This window comes from Saccopteryx leptura, chromosome 2 (assembly GCF_036850995.1).
Source record: "Saccopteryx leptura isolate mSacLep1 chromosome 2, mSacLep1_pri_phased_curated, whole genome shotgun sequence".
Classification (NCBI taxonomy): Eukaryota; Metazoa; Chordata; class Mammalia; order Chiroptera; family Emballonuridae; genus Saccopteryx; species Saccopteryx leptura.
Genome location: NC_089504.1, coordinates 268,432,079 through 268,444,166, shown reverse-complemented (window position 1 = coordinate 268,444,166; position 12,088 = coordinate 268,432,079). Strand labels below are relative to the sequence as shown.

Here is a 12,088-nt window from a genome sequence, read left to right as displayed (position 1 = left end):
TGCATGGTCCATAAAGGTTATCTTTCCTTGAGGATTCCATTAATGTCTGGAACGTTCTAGAGTTTCAAGAAGTGGCACAAGGTGCTAAATGACCAAGGGAGGACGTGTAACTATAACAGAACAGAAGGCAGGTTCAGGAGGAAAACTCACCATAGGGAGAAGTGCAGCGGAAGTAGCAGAGATGATGTGGAGGAGAGAGCAATCAGAAAGGATGCGATAAACATGAAAAGGCCTGGTGGGAGGGATCTGATGGAGGGACAAGTCAATGTGTAAGAGGTGACAACCCCCACCTCATCCTCCGGACTCTCCCAAAATCGAGGGGAATAAAAACGTCAAAAGGCACCGTTATAATTGGAAATTAGATGGTCTCTGTGTGAAAATCAATTTGTAAGGATTTTAGGAGTAAATGGCTTTTAAAGAAATGGAATAACTAAGAGAAGGCTAATCTTATACAATGAAAGCAGGGATTGTAGCTCTAATTAAGCCCAAACACACACTACTATGCCCCCAAATCAGCACCCAAGGAAGGCCTGGTCTTTCTTCATTACATGGGCTTGAGAGAGTAAGCTTTCTGCAATGTTTTAGTCAGTATGGGCCACAGCGATCTGACACACAGTGAGCACAGACACTGAAAACCACCTGAAGAGTGATAAAATGCTTGAGTAGGTAAACTACCGTAAGGGTCCAAGTGTTCCCATCACATTACTCATTAAATCGGCAGGTGCCTGCACTTTCCTGTAAGGGAAGGAGTAAGGATGGGTACAACCTTCTTTCAGAAAAGATAAATTATTTTTAAAATGAATACCAAAAAGTAGAAACTGTGGTTGAAGGTTTTGGTTTTTAGCTTAAAGAATCTGGTTCAAAACGTTTTAGAAACTATAAATTCTTTCAATGTGGACCTCTATGTAGAATAAATAACTGTCCAGGAGAAGGTCATGGTTTAGTTGAAAGAATCCTAGAATAGGGGATCGCAGGCCCAAGTTTATATTCTGACTCTGCTAGTAATCTTGTACAAATTCCTTGGCTCCTAAATCAAATTTTTTGAAAAATGAAAAGAAAAATAAAAAAAGACTAATTTATGTCACAGGCTGAGAAAGCACTGAAATTTTAAAATGTTAGATATGTATACATGATATTATATGCACTTAACTATGGCTGAGTGGTTAAAAAGCCTTGTAAGTCAAAATTAGACATTTGTAATAAGGCAATACCTTTATTTGAGATGTCTAAGCAAGGAGTAATAGTTGATGTGCAATGTACTTATAGGAGGTAGGCAAATCAAAATATATATAGTCCCTTCTTCGAAAATGTTTGTCTATTTGGAAATGGCAAATCTGCAGTATACAAATATTGTACATAAATGTTTTTACTCTCTATTCAAGACAGTTGAGCTGAAGTACATTTAAAGGATCAATGTCATAATTAGTAAAATACAAGTCAGTGAACTTTATTGCATTTCTGTATTCAAAAGTTGTTTTCCTTCTTCTGTATATTAAGGTATCTTGCATTTCATTCTATTTGCCTCAGAGAAGACTATGAATACCTAGTGAATGGCATAGACTTAGACATAATCACCAAAAGATTACAATTCAACAAATTATAGAAAGATTCAATTAATTATGGGTAGAATATGTTACTACACTTTTGTGCTATTTATATAGAATTATTTCAATTAATAAATATTTTTAATTTTCTGTTTCACTATATTTTAAGTTACAAACAGACTTAAAGGGAATAAATTTATGACAAGGACCATCATTAGCTATAACTTTGCCTTAAAATAAAAACATGTTTAAGAAGCAAATTGTTGCATTAAGCTGGAACATTTCAGTAATTAGAAGTTAATGTCCACTTTTCTAAACCTCTTTTACCCTCTAATGTTTCAGGTAGATACTGTTAAACACTTAGGATGATAAAACCAATAATTATTTTATTATATATTTTTTTAACTAAGTGAGAGCAGGGAAAACAGAGAGACAGACTCCCGCATACACCCCAACTAGGATCCACCCTGCAAGCTCCCTATGGGGTAATGCTCTGACCATCTGGGGACTTGCTCCACCAGCAACTGAGTTTTTTTAGCACCTGAGGCAGAGACCACAGAGTCATTCTCAGTGCCTGGGGCCAACTTGCTCAAATCAATCAAACCATGGCTGTGGAATGAAAAGAGAAAGAGAGAGAAAGGAGAGAAAGGGTGGGGAGGGTAGAGGAACAGATGATTTCTTCTCCTATGTGCCTTGATCGGGAATCTAACCCAGGACATCCACATACAAGTGCCAACACTCTAGCACTGGGCCAACCATTCAGGACCAATAAAACTAGATTTAAAAAGATTTAAAATGTGTACTAACCACGTGGAGCCAGAAAGACCAGCAATGTAGGTTGCACAATCTAAAATTCCTGATTCATACAGTGCCTTCATCACACCAGAGAACCCCACCATGGCTCGGAAACCACCACCTGAGCCCAATATGGCCACCACAGGTACCTGGAATAAAAAAGAACACAGAGATTGCAAAGTAAAATCACCAAATATATTTCCTCTTAATTTCAATTTTTATGTTATGTGTTCCACATTTGGTAATAAAGAATTAAATTCACTTAGACCTTAACAATGTCTAATTTTTAAAGAGAAAATGTTTCCTATAAGGAAATCAAGAATTATTGTTTATTAGAAATTAGGTATTATTAAAATTATGAAGTAGCCTTATTTGATAACAATAACAGAAACAACAATAATTCTCTATATTTGCTAGACTCTTTGCAGTTTTTGACTTACTTTTGGGTGCACGTTTTTAATTTAACTCTCTCAGAAATCTTGTAAGGTGAGCTAAAAAAAATATTTGCTCATTTTACAGGTCAAAATTCTGAAGAGATGATATTGCTTGCATAAAATCTATTAGCTGGTAATCTGAGTAAGCACCTTGCCCTCTTGGCCCAGAATTCTTACTGCTCCATTATGTTGACTCATTTCAAATATATGCTACTATATTCAAGCCAGAAAACAGAATTTAATCAACTTAACAAGAGCTACAAAATCTATTGCTTTATTATTGAATTCATTCAATAAATCTGAGTAAGTAGTCTTGATGTTTCATGGGTGAATCTGAGGAATATAGTTTATTTAGCAGAAGTAGAAATATAAAATTATGACAACAATAAGAATAGGGATAGATAATATTTGTTAGGCCCTTAATATCTGGTAGGAACTGTTCTTAGTGTTTTATGGAAATTGACTCATTTGATCTTTACAAAATCCTTATGAAGTTCCCATCTTACAGATGAGGAAACCAAGGCACTTAGAATCAAAACCTTGGAAACGAGTTCATGGTGGTATGGCCAATTAATTAGCAGAGGCAGGACTCAAAGTCCAGGCTCCTATACCCAGGCTCATGCTACTACGCCTTACTCAAATAAAATGCTACCAGCTAGGAATGCATGAGGTCTACAAGGTATGGTGGATTGCAGTCAGAGGAACTGGAGTAGCAGAGAAAGCCCCACAGTCAAAGGAGAAACCTGAGCTTCACTTTGAATGTTATTCAATAGGGAGGAATGAGGACAGGGAAGGAGGCTGTTCTAGAAATGAAAACAACATGAGCCAATGAAGCGATTTTGCAGTAAAATGGAGAAGCAGAGGCTGTCTGTAACAAGACGAGAGTGTTTGTTTGAAGAGGGAGAGATTGTCATTTTCTTTGTGGTCCCAAATCATTATTGCTTAAGAGAGCTGGTTGTTTTTCTCTAGCCTAAGGCACAGTTCTCAAAGTATTGCACATAGCTTTCAGGAAGTCCATAAAGTCAAATTATTTTCATAATACCACTACAATAGTATTTGCCTTTTTAAATTCCCGTTATTTTAGGAGTGTGCAGTGGAGTTTTTCAGAGACTATACAACTGAATTCAAAAACAAATATGAGAATCCGGCAGTCTTCTGTTAAGTCAAACAACAAAGATACTTGTAAAAATGTAAAACTGTTCCTCTCACTTAATTTTGCTTTGGAAAATACTGTTATTTTCATAAAATGTTATTTATAATAATATGAAATGGACTTATTTGAAATAAATAAATAAATACATGTTTCAATAAATGTTCTCAGTTTTAGTTGTTAACAGCAAATATTCATAGATATAACCCACATAAACACAATCTCTTAGAAGTGTTTGATATTTTTTAAGAGTATAAAGGGTGTCTGAGACCAAAAATTTAATAACCACTACCTTAGGATAGCAGGGATATGGTGAGTACAACTCAACATCTGGGAAAACCCTGAGCCCGAGGACAAGTCAGTGGGGAGACAGGGAGGGAATGAGAAAGAGGGAGCAAATGAGTGGAAATATTTACTGGAGAGACAGAGGCTGATCTAGAGGTACAATCACATTGCTGGGGAGAAGGGATGCATTTTGTTTGCCAATAGTAATAATTATCAAGAAATATATTATAGATGAAAGACAGCAATCAGTGGAGCAAAGGATTTCAGACCACAAAGCAATCTAAAGCTTTATAAAAAATGAGCAAACAAATTCACGTGTGTAGACGAACAGAACCTTACCTGGGAAAGGATGTCGTGGCTCGAGTATCAAATTCAAGTTCTATCAAAATAGTCATATTGCTAGCAGATTTTATTTTCTAGATTAGTGACAAAAATCTAATTTTCAGAATAAACATGCAAATCCCAGGGTGCCTATATAGAGATGAGCGCCAGGACTGCTGACACTGCTACTTTATCTCTAATCATCCCATTTTTATTTATTTTCTTCTGAGATGTGAATGCTATATAATAACCCCTCCCTCCCTTCTACCCAGAAGGCTAAGCTTATAAACAAGCACACAGAATCAAGGTATATTTACAAGAAGAACCTTTAACATTTGGTGACCAGATCCAATGTTAGCAGTACAAGAGGAAGGAGTATGATTAGATTGTTAGTGTTTCTAGCTTTGCTCATAGCGGATGATGCTGTCATTACCCAGGAGAATGTACCAAGGCACAAAAACAGGGGAAACATTGCTCTCAACATCAGAAATGCAGAACACAAAACACAATGCATTGTGATCCAAACACTTGGACCCTGACCCTTGGGTGTCCACTTACCAATGTGACAGATAAAAATACTCAAATAATCATTATTTTAGAACTAGAAGGATCAAAAAGGCTATAGAACTCTTACATATGTAGAAGGAATCTGTAGAGGTCTTACTGGAGGTAGGAGAGTGAATGGGCAGAACACCAAGAACTAGTGTCCTAATCCAGGCTCTTCATTAAAACTGAGTGGCTTCAAATGGAAAGATCCTCATCATCAAATTAGATGTGACTGGGAGAGCTCATTCATGAAAACACTCTACCAGTTCAGTTCAATGAATCATTTAAATGATTCTCAAAACATAAATTTAAAAGTTATAAATAAAATAAAATATCTTTAAGTTCCCCAAAACTTGTCTGGAGTAGTCATTGCAAAAGTAGTTGTAAGAAAGCCAGGCAAGAAATTAGAACAAGAAAGATGGATTTGAATTAAACCTTGAAAGAAGACTTAAGTTTATAAGCAATGTAATAGAAACAGTAGTAATAGTAACAGCAACATTCACCATCGCTGTGTGCCAAGCACGGGGCCTACGTCAGGCCAAGCTAGGCATATGCAGGAACAGGTATGCGATTCAGGGACCAAAACACCAGTCTTCTTATTGTAGCAGGAATATATTGGGGAGTTGGGAAAAATAAGATTTTGAACGGTTTTAATAGGAAAAAAATGTCAGGATTGATTGTTTATATTAAAAGATAATTTAGGGCGTTGGAACCTGTTGATTTGGATAGTAGTAACATTGCATTATTGAAAATAACATTAAACCCAATAAAAATCCGGTAGTTTTGATTAAAGAAAAAACTTTAGTAACAGATTACAGTTTGTTTCAATATATAAACTGTGCTGTTGTTCAGAGGAAGATTTAGTAAGAGTGACTGGAAAACTGAACATAAGCCCTCTGCTCATCCTGAGGAAATAATCAGATGTCCTTCACATGCCAGCTGCCCAGCGCAGACTTACAGATGCTTATTTCATGTTGTTAGGAATTTTCTGGAAACAGCCACTTATTAAACTGAAATTCGTGTGTTATATAACCCATTGTTTCCATTTTTGCTTTGCGGTCATTCTTTTTTTTTTTTTTTTTTTTTTTTCTGTATTTTTTCTGAAGCTGGAAACGGGGAGAGACAGTCAGACAGACTCCCACATGCGCCCGACCGGGATCCACCCGGCATGCCCACCAGGGGGCGACGCTCTGCCCACCAGGGGGCGACGCTCTGTTGCGACCAGAGCCGCTCTAGCGCCTGGGGCAGAGGCCAATGAGCCATCCCCAGCGCCCGGGCCATCTTTGCTCCAGTGGAGCCTCGGCTGCTGGAGGGGGAGAGAGAGACAGAGAAGAAGGAGAGGGGGAGGGGTGGAGAAGCAGATGGACGCTTCTCCTGTGTGCCCTGGCCGGAATCGAACCTGGGACTTCTGCACGCCAGGCCGACGCTCTACCGCTGAGCCAACCGGCCAGGGCCGCTTTGTGGTCATTCTTAAAGGGCTTTCAGGTAAGATCGTTTCAGGTCAAATATTTCGGGTTGCTATCAGGTAAAAGAAGATGTCAGCTATTTGTGTATATAAATTGAATAATCAAATAATTGAATGATTTTTAAAAACATAATTAAACTTTCTAAAATTTATTGCATATGATTTAATCTGTTTGTATGCATCATATTATTTAATATTCACAGCTATCTAAAATAACTATTTTTATTTCCATTTTTAAAGGAAAAAGTGATGAAAACACAACAAAGATCATTTTCCTATTGTTGCAAAGCAGGGTCTGTTGGACACCAAAGCTTAAATTCACTCCGCTTCACACTGTCTCTGAAAGCTTTCTCCACAACTAACTTTGTGACTCAAAGCAAAGGAAATCCTCCCTGGACTCAGGTTGCTTATATGTCAGAATACTGGGTAGAATTAATGAACTACTAGTGGCCACTAGTAACATTCTAAATTCTATAACTCACACAGAATGTGAGTTATAAAACTAAAAAATTATAAATTATTAATAACTATCACAAAGAAAGGGAAATTAGACTTACCTAGAAATTACTGTGTACCGGACAATAGCATGGGCTCTTTTACTCAATATATTTCATTTACCCTTGCTACCCTCAAAAAGAGATGCTATTATGGTATTTCCATTTTTCGCATGAGGAGGTATTCAATGCAAACTTAATACCTTATCCATATAGATAGCTAATAAGCAACAGAACCAGGATGTGAAATGACATCATAATTCATACTCTTTCCTTTCTTTCATTGTTCAGAAAAAAAGAGTAATCTTTACTGGGAGAAACCATTTGTTATTTAGCTAAATTATGTTTCATATTCATGTACCACTTCAGATGGTAGCAGTACAACTTTACGCAATAAGTGATGGCTAAATTTGAATGTTTTAATAGTCTTGGTCATCCTGATAAAACTTTCAAAAAAATAATTGGGAAGTTATAAGGTGCAGCTGTTAGTCCTAGCTCTAAATTTAAAAAAATCAAACAGATAAATGTTGTTGAGAGTTTTAGGTTATATTTAGACTTAATAGCACTAGTATTTGTGTATAAATGATATCAATGAATATTTCTCATACTTTTCTCATATGATTACAGGAAATGAATTTTCATTTACCAAAAACCTTCTGGTTTTAATCAAATTATTTTCATACATGAGCTAACGGATATTATTAATTTCCTCCCTTGCAAAAGAAAATTCTAAAGTGCTCAAAGATTTTTTTCTTTTTGCATTTTCCTAAATTTTTAAGGTCTGACTATTACATAAAGACTTTTTGCCTCCTTAGCTCCTGTATTAGAGTTCTCCAGGGAACAGAACAAATTTATATATATTTATAGGTAGATGATGATGATAATGAAGGTAGATAGATAGATAGATAGATAGATAGATAGATAGATAGATAGATAGAGCACATGATATGAGGAATTGGCTCATGAGATTATGAAGAATGAGAAGTTTAAAACTGTGGTATGGCACACTGGGCTCCAGACCTAGGAGAGTCAGTAATGCAGTTCTAGTTCAAATGCAAGCAGGCAGAGACCCAGGAGAGACATAGGTATAGATGAAGCCAAAGGAAGTCTCTGCTTGGAGGGTTGGTCATTTTGTCCAATGTTGGTCTTCAACTAATGGGGCTAGGCCCATCCACAGTATTGACAACAATTTGCTTCCTCAAATTTCACTGTTTATTTCATCAAAAAAATCCTCCAAGTTGACACATGAAATCAACCACACAAGTCTACCCCTTCTCAGCTCTACTCATGTACATCTCCTTAAACCACACTTAATCTCCAAATAAATACAATAGTAAGGTCATCCTTTGGCTGACACAATACAACTAGGAGTGGAACAATGATTCCATTGAACTGGAAACTAAGACTGCTGCCTAGAGCTGGAAAGGCACTAATCCTTTACCCAAAAGAAGATGCAAAGTCCTTGAATAATGTTTATTCTTCCAAATATCTCATACATTAAACAGAAATCCGTTTCTTGTGTGTTTCTCTGTGTGTGCATGCACACATGTACACACGCACATACACAGATATGTTCATAACAAACTAAGGAAGAAATACTCATGGTAATTGCAGTTCTCATTTCTGTAACTAGTCACTGATCATAGATGGTATGTATAACTACCTTCTTCTATCACTTCTGTATTCCCTTTGCCTTCAACAAGCAACTGAGCTTGTCATGGTGCTCAACCTGGTGGGAAATCCACCCTTCATTCCTGAAAGGTCTGGGCCATTCGTATTGTAGTTTGTCATGGACTAAAGTCCTGCGGTTTTCCATTGACTTTACTCACAGGACATGGTAATACTAAGAGACAATGCTAGGGGATCTCTTGTATTCCAGACAAATCTTCCTTACCACCACTGTGGAACAGTGTTACAATTTTTATTTGATGATCAGGACCAATCACCCCAGCCAGCATTTATGTACCCTTATTTACCTGCTGATCCAGAGGTATGAGGAGCCTGGAGTAGTCAGGTAGCAGTCTTAGCTTCCAGTTCAATGGAATCATTGTTCCATTCCGGGTGAAAGCACTGCTCCCTTTGGAACTAGGACCTCTAAAGCAGCCAGTCATTTGCTAGTGGGAAACTAGGCAAAATGATGAGTGGTGCTTCTTCCATATCCCCTCCTAAATTCCCAGACCCATGAATCCTGGGGAGAAACAGCACCAATATTTGACACTGATTCAGAGCAGATATAGCTTCCTGGAGAACTTGCCTTAGCCCTGTGAGAAGATACTGCCACCTATCTAAGAACTTGGAACTAACTAAGTCTTTAAAAGGCTATTCCACCATTCCATCAGAAAAATCATGGGAAGACTGGTGAATTCCATCACATGGGCCCACTGCCATATTTCATTTGCTTTGTGCTAGTTCTTTGATGAGGAGCAACGCTGTGTGGGATATTGTGACAATGTAAAAGGCATTTTGTAGGTCCACAGGTGGTAGTTTTGGCAGAAGCCTTGAGTGCAAGGAAGTCATATCTGTATCCAGAATAAGTGTCTATTCAGATAAAAACAAAACACTGTCCCTTCCATAATGAAACTGGCCCAATGTAATCAATCTGCCTTCACATAGCTGGCTGATCACCCCAGGAAATAAGGCCACATCTGGAATTCAGTGTTGATCTCTGCTTCTGGCAGTGAGCACACAGCAGCAGGTGTAGCCAGAACAACCATGATGAATCAAAGTCCATGTTGCTGAGTCCAGACATAATGTCCACCCTGACCATGGCCACATTGTCCATGACCTTACTGAGCAGTGACAGGGATGGCTGTTGAAATCAACTAGTAAGGACCCACAGAATGGGTCATGCCCTCCACTTAATGATTAAAATCCTTCTCTGCTGACGCCATCCTTGGGTGGGCATTGACATAAGACACAAATATCTTCACATTTTTCATCCACTCAGAGAGGTTTCTTTGTCACCAATTTTCTAATTGTGTTTTGTCAGTCCCTAAACACACAGCCAAACCATTGGCCACAGACCATGAATCTGTATGTTATTATAACTGCATGTAATTTCTCCAGTCAAACAAAACGCAAAACCAGGTGTTCTTGATCTTCTGTCCCTCGGTGATATTGTCCTTCACCACTGTTGTACAAGGATGTCCCAGGAAGGGACAGCCCTGCAGCTGGGCACTTTTAGGTGCCTGAATATTGTGTAGAATCATCCATCTGTAAGCCAGACCTAAGGTTTCTCTCCTCTGTCAACTGATCACAAGGACCTCTCCCATGAGGCTAGCAGTGCAGGCTGGGAGGAGGAAGGTGCTGTAACAGCAGCAAGCGAGAAGACAGGTATTGGGGTACTTCCTTGTGTAACTCATCTTTCTGAAGGTTGCTTTGGCTATTCGATGTTGTCTGTGGTTGCATATAAATGTTAGGATTATTTCTTGTAGTTCTGTAAAAAATTGAGGTCCTAAACTGGATAATGTCCGTTGAAAACTATGAAGAACACAGTCACAATTTCCACATTGAAAACGGAGTAGAACTATTTTTTGTTTAACAAGTACGCTCCTCCCAACCTTGGAGAGGGCACGTAGCCAGTACTAAATAGAAAGTGAAGCTCTTGGCAAGGAGCAAGGCTGGTGGGAGCCGAAGACACCCTTGGCCAAAGAGGAACATAAAAAAGTGGAAAAATATTACTTTTGTTATGGGAATGGGTGGTGCTGAATATATCTAAACTGATTTTTTCTGCCAAGAGAAAAAAGTCTAAACCAAAACCAAAACAACAGCAACAAAAGTTTTAACTCTAGGACTGACTTCCAAAAATATAAATGTAATATTTTTGAAGAGTATCCCAGAGAAAACGTAATTACCTCATTCTCCATCTGTTACAAAAAATAAATAAATATAAATAAAAGCCAATTTGTACAACTGTTAGGTCAGATTTTATTTTTCTAGAAATTCTTCTTTCTATAAAACAAGCAGTGACCAGGGGTTACAACAGCAACTTTCCTTTTGAGAAGGACAACCTAGGAACAGGCCAGCTGGACATCTCCACCAATGTGTCCCATATACACTTCTAATTGAACAGTTCAAAATGGACTCTTTCCATCCAAACCTTCTCTTCAAACTGTACCTCCCCCTAAATCCTGAAACTAGTGTTCCTCAGTCTTGAGCCCCTGATCGCTCTCTTTCTAATTCATCGCAGGCATGCAATGCCAAGCCACTGCCTACACTCTGTCGCCTGTCTCATACAGCAAAGGGTCTACTGAGGATCTACCATTTGCTAGGAGCTATGCGAGGTGCTGGGAATACAACGGTGAATAACGCAGACACTGGCCCTGGCCGGTTGGCTCAGTGGTAGAGCATCGGCCTGGTGTGCAGAAGTCCCGGGTTCGATTCCCAGCCAGGGCACACAGGAGAAGCGCCCATCTGCTTCTCCACCCCTCCCCCTCTCCTTCCTCTCTGTCTCTCTCTTCCCCTCCTGCAGCCGAGGCTCCATTGGAGCAAAAGATGGCCCCGGGCGCTGGGGATGGCTCCTTGGCCTCTGCCCCAGGCACTGGAGTGGCTCTGGTCTCGGCAGAGCGACAGCCCAGAGGGACAGAGCACCGCCCCCTGGTGGGCAGAGCGTCACCCCTGGTGGGTGTGCCGGGTGGATCCCGATCGGGCGTATGCGGGAGTCTGACTGTCTCTCCCCGTTTCCAGCTTCAGAAAAATAAAAAATAAAAAAAATAACGCAGACACTGTCCTGGCCCTCGTGAAATCTACATTCTAACGGAGAAAACAGACATGAAATGAATAACCAGCACAAGTAATTTTTAAGTATGATCATTGTAAATGCTAAAACGATAATGTGCATGTTTGTGCCATAAGAAAATATTAACTGAGAGAACTAACTTGGACTTGGGAGTTGGGAGGGAGGAGTTGATGAGGGAGGGAGAGAGGCCCAGCAGTGCCATGCGCACTGATGAAAGAACAGAAGGTGTAGTGAGAAAACCGGTGGGATGGGGACAAGGGCGATGCAGGGGAAGTGCAGAGCAGGGAGAAGAAACATCTGCAAGAGGACGAACTGG

General features: G+C 39.1%; 1 protein-coding gene across 2 annotated transcripts in view; it reads right to left on the bottom strand.

Moving 5' to 3' along the window:
- The window catches only part of PLA2G4A (phospholipase A2 group IVA), a 150,698-nt gene that overhangs the window by 49,118 nt on the left and 89,492 nt on the right, over positions 1-12,088 (bottom strand). For both annotated transcript variants that reach the window (XM_066361735.1, XM_066361736.1), the window contains one exon: positions 2,352-2,488. In XM_066361735.1, the coding sequence (XP_066217832.1) occupies positions 2,352-2,488 (137 nt within the window). The remainder of the gene's footprint in view (positions 1-2,351; positions 2,489-12,088) is intronic.